Consider the following 14,776-nt stretch of genomic DNA (forward strand, 5'->3'; position numbering starts at 1 on the left):
ACACTATAAACATGATCATAAATCGCTAATTTGTCAAGCTTTTTTTAACGGGGTTTATTTTTCAAACCTTAGACCAGCTAGATATACATTATTAAAATAAATATTTTACTATAAAGTCTATTAAAAAACATTTGTTGAATTTGATAGATGAAACAAATACGGACCAAACCGTTTGAAAATCAGTCCAGAATTCAGCGAATAATTGTATTTTCTGATTGTAAGAAGTACATCCTTCCCTGTAGTTGTTAATGCGCCGCTGCCGCTGATGTCACTGTACCAAGATGGCGGCGCTTTATACACATCCGTCTGCAGTCGATGCGACGTCTTTGTATATATGTCTATGATGTCTACGCGCCTGTATTATAACGTCACATATACGTCATTATACAGACCAATCAGAGGAGGACTCGGTCATCACCCCGGAAGTAAGCTGAGAAAACCAGCGGAGCGACCAGAGCTGTCACACGCCTGACATTCAGTCAATATCAACAATGTCGTTATCTGCTGTTTCTTCAACTTTTAGGTATTTATCTGATATATGCAGTTACTTCTTGATGTTTTACCAAAATATAATGTGTTTTTCTCTCCATATGCATCGTCACCATTTCACGAAAGTTAACAATCTCGAGTCGTTCAACGTGTTGCTTTTGAAAACAATCGGAATTTTCTAATTCAAATGCTATTTGTTACACTTTATCCTCCACAGATTAAGGGCCATCTACAGACTACAGCGAATCCAGGCACACTTGGTGAGTATTTTCAGTTTAATCCACTGAAATGTGTATTTATTTAGTTGTTGTTTGCTTTGATACCATTGTTTATTGTTCTTAAATGACATATCACTAGACAACAGAATAGAAAATGGTAAAAAGTTTAGTTATTCACATGAATAGTGTAAGTCATTTCTGACTTAATTCTGATTCAGATGTGCAGTCACGTGGAGTCGGATGTTCTGATGGAGAAGGTGGGCCGAGCCGGTGTGATCACCATGAATAGACCCAAAGCCCTGAACGCCTTGAACCAGTCAATGGTTCGGAAGATCCAGCCTCAACTCAAGGTACAAGGGTCAGAGAATCTACCTTGTGTTGAGGGTCAAGTGGTCACCGTCACTTGCCTTCAAGTCTATCTATTATTAATCATTATTTTCACAACTGCAGAAATGGGAAGTGGACAATGAGACGGATATTGTGATTATCAAAGGACAAGGAAAAGCGTTTTGTGCCGGAGGTGATATTAAAGGTGAAAATACTTTACAAGAATTACACATTATCTCCACAGTGTGGTTTAAATGACATTAAAATGTTATCGGTGTAATTATTCCAGCTGTGACAGAGGCGGGAAGAGTCGGAGACCCTCTTGCTCAGGTCTTTTTCCGGGAAGAATACACTCTTAACTACACGATCGGTAAAGATTAGAACTACACGTATTGTATCTTTATTCAATGAATTCACATTTATTCATCAGCGTTTTCATATTTTGCTTTATTTTCTCAGGATCATACAGGAAACCGTATATTGCCTTGATTGACGGAATAACGATGGGAGGGGTGAGTAATAACACTCAAAATATCTGTCCTTTCTCTAAATATCTTGTGGTTTTTTAGTCGAAAAAGTTTGGGTTTTTTTGGGAAAAAAAATTCCTTAAGTGATGGCAGTGTCGCCGTTTAACTCTCAAATTAATTCATCAATGGGTTCCATTTAATAATCATTGACTTTTTTACCTTAAGTATTTTGTAACATGCTATTTTATTTTGTAAATTGAATTTATCTTATTTTTTATATTGTGTCAATGTTTTGCTGTTTTTAATTGAATGTTTGTTTTTATGTAAAGCACCTTATGACACATATCTGAAAGCTGCTACATTACTTAATATATTAAATAAAATTTAAATTATTATTATTAGTAGTAGTAGTAGTAGAAGTACTAGTAGTGGTGGTAGAAGTAGTAGTAGTATTTAAAAAAAATGTTGTATAATCATCAGCAATTTTTTTTCAAATTATATATATATATATATATATATATATATTTATTTAATATGTGTATATATATGTGTACTTGGGGATAAATATAGTATAGTATACACAAATGTCTGCAAAATCAAGAAAGTTATTTGTGTTGTTATCGTCACTTTTATTGGAAAACATTTCAAATATACAGAAGTTAAGAGAAAAGTAAACATGTATTTTTACTTCCTTCTTAAAGTTGCAGCATTTCCTGTAGCATCTTATTTAAAGAAAAAATCCCTAAATGTATTTTCTATATTGTGAGAATTGAAGAACGGCCAGTAGGTGTCAGTGGCGAGCTGATGCTGCTCCCCTCTATAAGTAACGAGAGGATTGTGATTGGACAGAATGTTAAAATGACAAAGCATCTCCACTGCTACCATTTTTGTTGTTGCTCCGCCTGTCAGATTTGTTTGAAACAGAGTCTTTGATCCGTCGTGATCGTTTGTATTCAAAGCCGGTTGGTTGGTTTTACTGCAGATTATTATGGTTTATTTGATCACAATTTCTCTGTCGACCTTGATGCTGAGTTTCTGCTCTTCTCCTCCTCCGTCAGTCTCTCTTTGTCACAAATGCTTTTCTCAGGAGCAGCAAAACATCCCATAATGGGACCACAGGGAATGAAAGGAATTTGATTTATGTAGTTCCAAGGCCAGCAAAACAAAAGCCTCTAAAATTAGGAGAAAAACAAATGGAAGTAATTATATCATGAGATTATGAAATGTGTCGCCGCCAGGCGGGAGTTGTACCCTCAGTCTCCTCCAACATGTCCATATATAGAACTTGGCTGCGGTTGAAGAGTCGCATTAAACAATCCAAACATTTCGGTTTGGTTTGTATCAACGCTAATGTCTCCTCAACCGTCCCTTCCTGCACTTGTAAAGCCCTGAAGTTGAAGAGGGTGGATTTGGCGATGGGTCCCATAAAAGCACTTGCAGGATCAGTCGTCTGTGTGTATTTATAGAACCGTGGGATGATTCTTTGCTGTTTTATAATGAAAGTTTTATTAAGCTCTTTTATAAGAAATATAATGAATCCATATTCCACTGACTCAATGTGTCTTTAATATTAAATACATTTTTATTGACAAGGGTCAACATGTGTTTGACTGTATCTAGTAAGTAAGTAAGTAAAGGTTATCTGTAAAGCGCCTTTCCAGACCAGGGTCACAAAGCACTTTAACAAAAAAAAACAATATACAGTTAAAATATATACTTTAAAAGGTAAAGACACATAAGACAATCACAGAATTCCAAGAAAATCAGGGAAAAGTCTGCACAAGTAAAAAGTGTCTTAAGATGTTTCTTGAAGGAGTCAGTAGATCATCAAACACAGAGATCGTTCCAAAGCTTAGGAGCAACAGTCTGGAAGGATTTCTCTCCTCTGGTCCTGAACCGTGTTCAGGAACCATCAGTAGATTCTGATCCACAGACCTCAGAGCCCGAGCTGGGGTGTAAGGCTGGATCAGATCACTGATGGAAGGTCTGACCATAAATAGATCTGAAAGTAAGAACCAGAATTTTAAAATTGATCCTGAAAGAAACTGGCAGCCAATGCAGAGTTTTAAGGATCGGAGAAATGTGAGTTCTTCTACTTGAGCGGGTCAGAATTCTCACTGCAAAGTTTGGTATGAACTGCAGGAGAGACAGTTCCTTCTTGCTTAGACACCAACATAAACTGTTACAATAGTCTAAACCACACAAACGCATGGATTTTAAGATCCAGATCGTGTTGTGACATCATTTTCCTAAGTTTAAAATTGTTTTTCAGTTCATGTTAACAGTTTGTGGTCAGTTTTCCGCAGTGTTGTACTAGAGACATGTCTTTGTCAAATACAACACCCAGGTTTCTCAGGCTCAGTTTGCGGCTTTAATGATGTCAGAGTAAAACAAAAATGACTGATCAAGTAAAAAAAAAAAATCTGCCTACAGCTTAGCATGTATTTCTTTGTATCTTTTATTCTAAATATAACATGTTAAAGGTCTTTGTTTAAGGATTTCCCCCTCTTTATTGTGTATTTCCTGTACTTAAATATAATTAAAAATATTTTTTTGTATCCTATTTCTCAATAAAATACATCAAAATGCTTGAAAGGTTTTAGTCGATCGGGTCAAGAAAAGGGGGGCAAATTCAATAAGTTAGACCATAATAATAATCAATATATATAAAAGGATGAGTTCCATCATTTTAGCTCTTTATGGTTATTGTAAGGACACAACTTACTGTCTTCTCTTTTTGTGTTTTTTTTTTTTTTTTTTTCAATGTATTTTTTTGATACCTGTGCAACACTGTGTGTATTACCTAGTTTAGCAAGTTTACTTCATTTTTTCCTGCAATGGTTTATCGCACCAGTTTTCATTCGCTAGTATTCTCTTCATATTTTCGTTCACTTTCTCGATCTTTTCTCAAAAAAAATTGAGTTGCTCTCCTACAATTAGAGAAAATCCTTATTTTCTCGTGTACATGGCCGTGGATCAACACCATCTCCTCGACCATACTGAGTATTCCTTCTTTGACGAAGTCTTCTTCGTGTTTATAAAAAGCTCTCGCGCGAGACAGAGTCGCTTGATGGATGTTGGTCTGGATCAGCATCAGTGTGGTCTGCTTTTTATCCTGCTCTGACGTCTCTCATGGTTGGACACACAGATGCCTTCTTTCTTCTAGGTTTATACGACACACCTTTTCTATCTTCATAGCTTTTTAGTTATTGTTTCGAAATGAAAAACTATATTTGACTTAAAAACAGAAATCACCTGTCGCTCTTCTAGGGCTTCATAACTTCTTTTGACACCAAAAACAAAACAAACTTCAAACTTAGAAACATTTGACTAATGAAAGCAGTTTTTGAACATCAACCTTAAACTAAAACTGAAAATGTTTTTTCCCAACTTTTTACACGCATGTTAAAAAGTTGTACAACCAAGAGTTTCTACTTTTAATCAGGTTAATGAAGAATTCTGTCTTCTAATGAATATTTGAGTAGGATATAATAAACTATATAAAAATCCTTTTGAAATCTTTATGATGAAAACATCAATTTAGTGACAGATTTAAAGTTTAAAATTCGCTAATTTTCTTCTCACCCTCAAGTCGACTAAGGGATGGGATTATTTTCAGAGTATTTCATTCCTTTTTGGAGTTATAGTCAAAAATGTTCTTCCATATAACGTACCCTGCTCACTTTCTTCGTCCAAAAAGACAAACTTAAAAACATCCAAATACCTTCATACTGCTCGTCTTTAACGATGGATAGATGGATAGACGGATGGATGGATGGATGGATGGATGGATACATGGATGGATGGATGGATACATGGATAGATGGATGGATGGATCCATAAATAGATGGATGGATGGATGAATGGATGCATAGATGGATACATGGATGGATGGATGGATGGATGGATACATGGATGGATGGATAGATACATAGATGGATGGATGAATGGATATATAGATACATGGATGGATGGATGGATGATAGAGATAGAGATAAAGGATGATAAAGAGTGTTAGTATTTTAGCTTCTACTACAACAGGAGGGACGTTACAGACGAGCAGTATGGCGGTATTTGGATGTTTTTAAGTGTCTTTTTGGACGAAGAAAAGTGAGCACGGTTCAGACATTTTTGCCTATAACTCCAAAAAAAGACGCAGATTAATTTCAAAATAATCCCATTTTAGTCGACATGAGGTCGAGAAGTAAAAGAGTGAGGTTCACATTTGTGGGTGAACTATCCTCTTTAATCCACGTATGTCAGCAGTGGAGTCCAGGTTGATTTAAATCTCGCCGTCACGGAGCAGACATTAATCAGCTGAACATGTTATTGGCCCCGGAGGGATTCTCCCGATGACCTTCCGATCATTTATCGCCGCTGACACGGCACCAGGTGTCGACCCGGTTCTGCGGCTCGCTTGCCGTCCCATCAAGGTGAATCCGACTCTAAATCAGAGCGCGCTAAATACTCTTAAAATACAATCGAAAATATATATTTTTTAACCTTTGGGATTTTTTAATGTTTTCTGAGAAAAGTAGACGATGATGCGGTTGCTATGGGAACACGGCGAAAATGTCCTCTGGCGTCGCTCATTACCCTGCACCTCTGTCCTGTTCACTCGGCCTTGACACTAATAAAAACAAACACAGAGGCGAACAACCACCAAATCAGCTCGGATGAAATATCTTCCATGATTTTTTTTTTTTAAGACCCCATCTCTTCTCTCACCCTGCAGGGCGTAGGTTTGTCGGTTCACGGCAGGTTCCGAGTCGCCTCCGAGAAGACGCTGTTCGCGATGCCAGAAACGGCCATCGGTGAGTCCCTTACTTTTTTGCTTACCGGTGTGAAAAAAAAAAATGGGGGCGCCCCACTTCAGCTGGATCCCGCCAATTAATCACAGGGTTTCCATGGAGGCCAGGGCTGGGACGTAGCTTCTGACAGAAGGTCCAGAGGGGACTTTAAAAGGCTATAAATAGAACCAGCAGCAGTGCCAGGCTCTTGTCTTCTGAGATCCAGAAATCAATAGATCTTTTTTAAATCATATATCTTTAGATTTTATACTTTTATGCTCATATTCGCTCAACAAAAGACGCTGAAAACTCTTGGTGTGTTTAGAAAACATTTCCAAATGTTCCCCATCCATGTCTGATCCTCTGCTGCAACTCAAATTGTTTGTTTATAGCGTTCCTCTCCAGGAACAGGGAACTAAACACCCCCAAAGTGCCCTTGAAAAAACAAAATATGTGATATGGATTGATAGAATATGAATTGTCTGGACAGGAAATAGGTTTTTTCCTAAAACAATGGTTTAGCTTGTTCTGTAGGAAAATAGTTGAAAGCTGAGAGAAGTCTGAGGAAATGGTTCCAATAATTGAATCACGTCAGCGTCACAGGGATTCTATTAGACTGGATTACTGGTGTTTACAGGGTGTGTCTGAGTGTTAATTCCTTTAAGTCTGTTTTTCTTTTAATCCACACACTTCAAATTAGGTTCAGATTTAACACGAACGACGCTCATGTCGATTCTTTTGTTTTTTGGCAAATATTAAATGGGTTTTTCTTATTTTGCACATATCTTAGTTTAAGTATGTTGCAGATATGTAGCTCAATTTTCTCGTGTGTTTTCTTATGTGTTACTGGTTATTAAGTTGAATCTTAATATCATAAATATCTTTGACCTTGGCTCCTGCAAAGGTTTGATTATTTTTGCAAAAGCCAAGAAAGTTAACAAGAAATAGACAGATTGATGGATAGATGATAGGTGGATGGATGGATGATGGGCGGATGGATGGATAGATGGATGGATGGATGATGGACGGATGGATGGATGGATGGATGGATGGATGGATGGATAAATGGATGGAAAGATGGATAAATGGATGGATAGATGGATGGAAAGATGGATAAATGGATGGATGGAAAGATGGATGGAAAGATGGATGGATGGATGGATGCATAGATGGATAAATAGATCGATGGATAGATAAATGGATGGATGGAAAGATGGATAGATAGATGGATGGATGGATAAATAGATGGATGGATAGATGGATGCATAGATGGATAAATGGATGGATGGTTGGAAAGATGATAGATAGATGGATAAATGGATGGATGGATGGATGAAAGATGATCGATAGATGGATAAATGGATGGATGGATGGATAAATAGTTAAATTGATAATTCAATGTGGCACTTTCTGTACAAGCAGAACTTACTCTCTGTTAATGTGACTTAAAGTTTAGATTTCTAACCATGACGACATTTTACAAGAACTCTAGAAATTAATTCCACTGGTAGAAGGTGTGTGTCAGGCTGCAGTGTTTGTCATTCGAGGAGACGGCGATGAACGCAACGCAGGGATTAGACAGTTTGACCTGATTCTGGGCTGGAAAAGTAATATCATAAATGTGGCAGATTATGGCTGTTGCTCAGGAGGTGCTTAGAACAGAAGAATAAATCTGTTAATCTCACCACAAGAGGGGTTGCAAGTTCAACACCATTCTGTCCTTTATCTGCCACGTAGCTATTATCACGTCTCTCCAAATTACGTAAGCACTGCAAAAGAGTGTGTAGTGTTTCAGAAATAACTCAATATAAAAATAGTACAATATGTTCAGTAAATATCCAAAGGTACTAAGATTTAAATGACATTTAGGTCATGGAATGTTGCCTTTTTTCGGAATGTATTGTCAAGAATATGACTATACGATACGAATCACGATAAAGGGACATCAATACAATATATATATTGCGATACTGTAGTAACAAGTATATATTTGTAGTATTGTCGAGTACTTGACTCTGGTGTTGCAGTTTTTACAGACCACATGACTCTTAACAAAGTCGTAACTGTTTTCATTTGATTTCAAACCAAAAATATGTCCAAACATCAGCATTAAAAGCTGCTGGAGTCGACTGCATCCTCTCGTCCTCAGTCATCTCTTGCAGCCTTTAATGTTCCTTTAGATGTGGAGGACATAATGACTGTTGCCATCTAGGGGCCATAATTTTATTTACAACACAAAAAAGAACAAACACTTATACAGAAATTTATTTTTTTAAATGCGTACAGACTTTACGGAAATATAAACTATTATAAAATGAACTACTATAACGACTATAAACTAACATAATATAATTTGAGCTATGCAATATTTAATATATTATGTATTGATTCTATTTATAACATATTGCACTATTTTTAATTTATTTACATTAATACTTGTTATATACATTAATTATTATATTCAATATTTAAAACATTATTGAATTATTCTGTTTATACTGTATTGCACTATTTTTAAAATATTAATATTTATACTTTTTATATAGTATACATTCCCTCTGCTGTGTTTTTTAACGGTTGCCAAGCAACGAAATTTCGTTGCCACTTTCACAGCTGGTGTTTTCTGTGCAATGACAATAAAAGAAAGTCTAAAGTCTAAAATAACTATCCGAACACAAAATATGATGAAAAACAATATAATATAAATTATAATTGTATTTAAGAATAACTTCTCGTCGCAACAGGACTTTTCCCGGACGTGGGCGGCGGCTTCTTCCTCCCGAGACTCCAGGGAAAGCTGGGTCTGTTTCTCGCCTTGACGGGGTTTCGGCTCAAGGGACGCGACGTGCTGAGAGCCGGGGTCGCCACTCACTTTGTCGAGTCCAATAAGGTCTGCGACATCTTTTATTTTTATATTATAACTAAAAAATGCTGATGACTCTGTTTCTCCTAGTTTGCCGATCTGGAGAAAGAGTTGGTGGATCTGAAGTCTCCCTCTGTGGACCAACTCTCCAAAGTGCTGGACTCGTACCAGGACCAGGTATGAAACTCAAACCTCCCATCATCATCGTCATCCTTCATCTGGTTAACATGTGTTTTTTAATCTTCACAGAGCAGTTTGGATTCCGAGAAGCCTTTTACGTTAGAGAAGCACATGGCTGACATCAACAGGTTGGTTCAGGATATTCCGTTTTTTTTGAACGGATCCTCCTTCTGATGGTTTTCTATTCTGGTCCTCAGGTGGTTCACTTCCAGCAGCATCGAGGGAATCATACAGAACCTGAAAGAAGACGGATCCGACTTCGCCATGAAACAAGTCGAGGTAAATTAATAGCATTTTAATTACCGTACCTGAGTTTATACTCAGTCCTCCGATGATTCAAAGAGGCTCGGATTAGAGAAGCGTCTCTGCAAGTAAAGTCGATTTTTAATAGCGTTTAAAATAAGCCCCGCCCACTAAAACTATTTTGCTTTTCTGGAGATGAAATCTTCTTCACCATAACCACACCCACTCTGCTGTGATTGGTCAAACATCTAGGTCTGTCACCACATGTAATTAATCCCGGAAGTCTCCACCATCAAGGGACTCGTTGTGTAAACAAAGCGGGGAGTGATTACAGCTGGCTGGAGGAGGAGTGAAGCCATTATCACGTCATAATGGACCCATCTCTCGTAACCTTTTGTTCGCCCAGATTTCAGACAAGAACTTTATAAAGTAATAAATTGAAAACGTGGTCATGATGAGAGACTTACTGCATCTCGGAGAGGAAGACTTCACTATTTGAAACATGTAAGTGAGGAGTTAGTTGCCCTTTATTTAACTCCTTCACATGAAAAATACTAATCTATCTCTTATATTATCTTAAAAACAGACATTACTTTAAAGGTCAACATGAACAATGCTACTTTGATTTTGGGGAACCCACATAAAATGAGTTCTCCTCAATTCCTGTGAAAACCGATGGAATTTAGTCGCAGACTCTTGCCTCTTCAAGACCCCCCATGTGCCTCCCCTCAGCGATTAATCCCAGCGTCCCGCCTGGAGGGGAACAGACCATCAGATTAAGCAGTTATCGAGGTAATTAGTGGTGACCCCGCTTTAAGCACATTAGTCTTGGGTCGCTCCCCGCCGGACCTCAAGGCTTGCTCCAATAAAATGTACCATTTCCCCCCCCCCACCCCCCGACCCATCATCCACCTGGAGGCGCCGTTGAGAAACGACTGGAGGCAGATTATGTAAAGTTAAGCCCCTCCCACTGCCGGGATTAATAATCCTCCACCACTGGTCAGCCTTCTGTTGGCTGATTGTTGTTGTGGACTCAATTCAAAATATTGTTCTTCTTCTTCTTATTCAGATGAGAATATGTAATGAAATCAATGGTTTCTGAATGTCCCTCCTGCAGACACTGTCCAAAATGTCCCCCACGTCCCTCAAAATGTCCTTCAAGCAGCTGCAGGAGGGAGCGTCTCTGAGTCTGCAGGACGACCTGGTGATGGAGTATCGCTTGACTCAGGCCTGCATGGTAAACAAACACTGAATCGATCCTAAACATTGTGTCTTATCTTATGTTTCGTTTCTTTTGCACAACTTTACAGAGAGGACACGATTTCTACGAGGGCGTCAGAGCCGGTGAGATTATTCATATTATTAAAGATAAGAGTGCCATCTTGTGGGTTTTCTGGAAATAATCAAACTGTATCATGATGCTTCATGAAACAGTGTATTGGTTTGCATAGCTCACTATGTGGTGCTTTTGTTCTAGAAATGTCATTTTAATAGAAACAATAGAGCCACGTATCGTGCTGTAGAAATAATGACACTGTTTCACGATGCTTCATGAAACAGTATCATTATATTTAGAGCTCTTAAGATTCTTATTTAAATGAAATGTGAGTTGTAATGTATGTATTTTAAATATTAAATAGGTGAGAGCGCCATCTAATTGGCTGTGACAATTATGACACTGTCTCACGACACTTCATGAAACAGTGTATCGGTTTTCATAGCTCACTATGTGGTGTTATTGTTTTAAAACCGTGAGGTGTCTTTCAAAATAGTCCAAAGTAAAAAACAAACAAGAAAACCATGTATTGTTCTGTGGAAATAATGACACTGTTTCACAAAGCTTAATGAAATAGTGAAATTATTTTCATAGCTTGCTACCATGTGCTCTTGTTTGAACAAACAATTAGAGATTAAAGAAGCAACAGAGCCATCAAGTTTCGTGAAACAGTTTTCTTGTTTTTTAATTGATAGTTGGTTTTGTTTGGTAAAATGTGAAGTGTCATAAAAAGTATTTCAAAGATTAAAGGGTGCTATCTAATGAAAAAAAGCCAGATATCGGGCTGTGAAAATAATGACAATGTTTCATGATGCTTCGTGAAACAGTTGTTTTAAACTTGTTCTTCATTGCTCGGTAAAATGTGAATTGTCATGAAAAGTATTTCAAAGATTAAAGAGTCAAGATTACCATCTAATGGGATGTGGAAATGACACTGTTTCACGACGCTTCATGAAACAGTTTACACATTTTCATAGCTTCCTTGGTTTTGCTTTTGTTTTATAAACTTGTTTTAGTGTTTTTAAACATAGTTCAAAGATTTAAAAGCAAAGAAAGCCATATATCGGGCTGGGAAAATAATGACGATGTTTCATGATGCTTCATGAAACAGTTTAGTTGGTATTATAGCTAGCTTGGTGGTGCTATTTTTATTTTAAATGTGAGGTATCATGAAGATAGTTAGAAGATGAAATAGCCAATACTGGGCAGTGTAAATGATAAAACTGTTTCACAAAGCCTCATGAAACAGTGTTCTTGTTGTCATGGCTCACAAAAATGTGTTTTTGTTTAAGAAAATAAGAGGGATAATCATTTCAGTGATGAATGAGTTGTAAGGGGCGTTCTCATGTGCTGTGGAAATGATTTTAGTGTTTCACAAAACTTAACAAAGCCTTTTATTTAGCTCCGAAAGTAGCGACACTGTTTCATGAAGCTTCATTAGCCCATCAGCGTGAGGTGGTGAGGAAAAGAAGTAAAACCCCTGATAAAAAAACTGTGTTCCAGTGCTGGTGGACAAAGACCACAACCCCAAGTGGAGCCCATCCTCTCTGGAGGAGGTGACCGACGCCATGGTCCACGACTGGTTCTTACCCCTGGGAGAGTCCGACCTCAAGTTCTGAAGATCATCGGCTTAAGCGACCTTGAACACCGATTTTGGCCTTCGTTGACCTCCGAAATGCTCCGGTCACTGTCCTCTCACCCGAGGATTAGTAGGAGGATATTTTAACTCAAAATCTCAAAACTATAAGCTAACGGTTAGCTATTAGCTCATATTAGCATTGACTTCCAACTGTTAGCTGTTAGCTCATATTAGCATTGTCTCAAAACAATAATGTGGCGAAACTATATCTATAATAATCATGTATATGTTTAGGTCTAAAGGTGATGTTATTAGATTTCCTTATATATTCCATTCATGCGATTCCAGCCGTCATTAGTCTTTTTAGTGACGACTATATTGTCCTAGTTTATACATTTGATCTCATCGTAAACATGATTTGCTCGTGTGAAACAAATGTCACACTGAGCTTTAATATTCCTTTCGGATCAGCCACTGCTGTAAATGTAAGCCTCCAGACGGGGCGACGACCTTGGCTGCCACAAAAGGACATAAGAGGAGAAAATGATTTCACCGCCGGCTTGATGACGTTTTATCTGTCGGATCGTTGACGACAGTGAGAATATGTGTATTTTTTTAACACCTACACAGTGTTTTGTACTTTGAAACACGTACTGCATTAAAGCCTCTGATGTCACACCACAGTTGTTGATGTGTATTCTTGTCTGATGCTGGGAATACTTACAAATTAAGTATAAATATTTAATTAATATTGTTGAGTACTTGACTCTGATGTTGCAGAATTTACAGACCACATGACTCTTGAAGTCGTAACTGCTTTCATTTATTTTGAAACCAAAATGTGTCCAAACATCAGCTTTAAAAGCTGCTTTAGTTTATTGTATCCTCTCATCCTCAGTCATTGCCAGGATATATATAACATATGTGTAGTATTGTCGAGTAATTAACTCGGGTGTTGCAGAATTTACAGACCACATGACTCTTGATGAAGTCGTAACTGCTTTCATTTGTTTTAAAAACTGAAATATGTCCAAACATCAGCTTTAAAAGCTGCTGTAGTTTATTGTATCCTCTCATCCTCAGTCATTGCCAGGATATATATAATATTTGTGTAGTATTGTCAAGTACTTGACTCTGGTGTTGCAGAATTTACAGACCACATGACTCTTGAAGTCGTAACTGCTTTCATTTATTTTGAAACCAAAATATGTCCAAACATCAGCTTTAAAACCTGCTGTAGTTTATTGTATCCTCTCATCCTCAGTCATTGCCAGGATATATATAATATTTGAGTAGTATTGTCGAGTACTTGACTCTGGTGTTGCATGATTTACAGACCACATCACATGACTCTTGAAGTCGTAACTGCTTTCATTTATTTTGAAACCAAAATATGTCCAAACATCAGCTTTAAAAGCTGCTGTAGTTTTGTGTATCCTCTCATCCTCAGTCATTGCCAGGATATATATAATATATGTGTAGTATTGTCGAGTAATTAACTCGGGTGTTGCAGAATTTACAGACCACATGACTCTTGACGAAGTCGTAACTGCTTTCATTTGTTTTAAAAACTGAAATATGTCCAAACATCAGCTGTAAAGGCTGCTGGAGTCGACTGTATCCTCTCGTTCTCAGTCATCGCCGGGATTTCATTGTTCCTTTAGCTGCGGAGGACGCAATGGCCGCTGCCATCTAGCGGCCAGAAGTTTAAGCGCAACACAAAAATGAACAAACGCCTTAAATATTTGCAGTTAATTTAAGATTAAAAAAATATATAATAGTTTTATTTTATACAGAATTTATTGAAACTAAAACCACAATGAGACTTTGATAAAATAAAATGTTATTTGAAAACTAAAAGAATAGTTAAATATAATCAATACCGTCCTGTAGAACATTCATATGGTATCACTAAAAAAACCTTGCGACAGGAATGGACAGACCTTGAAAGTGTTGCACGTGTGCAGAGGTCGTGTTTGTTTGAACAGCTTCTCTCTTTGGTTCCGCTGCTGTTTTATGTAAACATTCATTTCTTATCACTTTAAACAAGTTTTGCCCTTATCGTCCCGTGCGTCAGATCGGATCACATGACTCTTTGATGCTCTTGTTCACCTGACGACACAAGACCCTCAGTCACATCGAACCCATGGTCCCGGGGGCCGGATCTGGCCTCGCCAAGTCATTTTTTTCGGCCCAGGAGATCGTTGGTTCAAAAATCAAAGTAGATGATGGTTCATGTTGATGAAGTGACACGTGAATATGTCGGTGTTTAAGATAAGATAAGGAAAAGAAGGTTATGGACGTCAACAATCAGAGTAAAACTGGAACAAATTAAGAGATATAA

At 37.6% G+C, this 14,776-nt stretch overlaps 1 protein-coding gene across 1 annotated transcript; it reads left to right on the forward strand.

Moving 5' to 3' along the window:
• The first annotated feature begins 408 nt into the window (after positions 1-408).
• hibch (3-hydroxyisobutyryl-CoA hydrolase) lies at positions 409-13,115 on the forward strand. Its single transcript, XM_087803955.1, has 14 exons — positions 409-523; positions 707-749; positions 926-1,057; positions 1,158-1,239; positions 1,324-1,404; positions 1,494-1,546; positions 6,237-6,315; positions 9,036-9,181; positions 9,245-9,331; positions 9,404-9,462; positions 9,532-9,613; positions 10,695-10,814; positions 10,888-10,921; positions 12,357-13,115. Exons 1-14 carry the CDS (start codon positions 492-494, stop codon positions 12,470-12,472), a joined length of 1,146 nt encoding a protein of 381 aa, XP_087660081.1. The 5' UTR covers positions 409-491; the 3' UTR covers positions 12,473-13,115.
• The last annotated feature ends 1,661 nt before the right edge of the window (positions 13,116-14,776 follow it).

Source organism: Callionymus lyra, chromosome 12 (genome assembly GCF_982586985.1).
Source record: "Callionymus lyra chromosome 12, fCalLyr1.hap1.1, whole genome shotgun sequence".
NCBI classification, from domain to species: domain Eukaryota; kingdom Metazoa; phylum Chordata; class Actinopteri; order Syngnathiformes; family Callionymidae; genus Callionymus; species Callionymus lyra.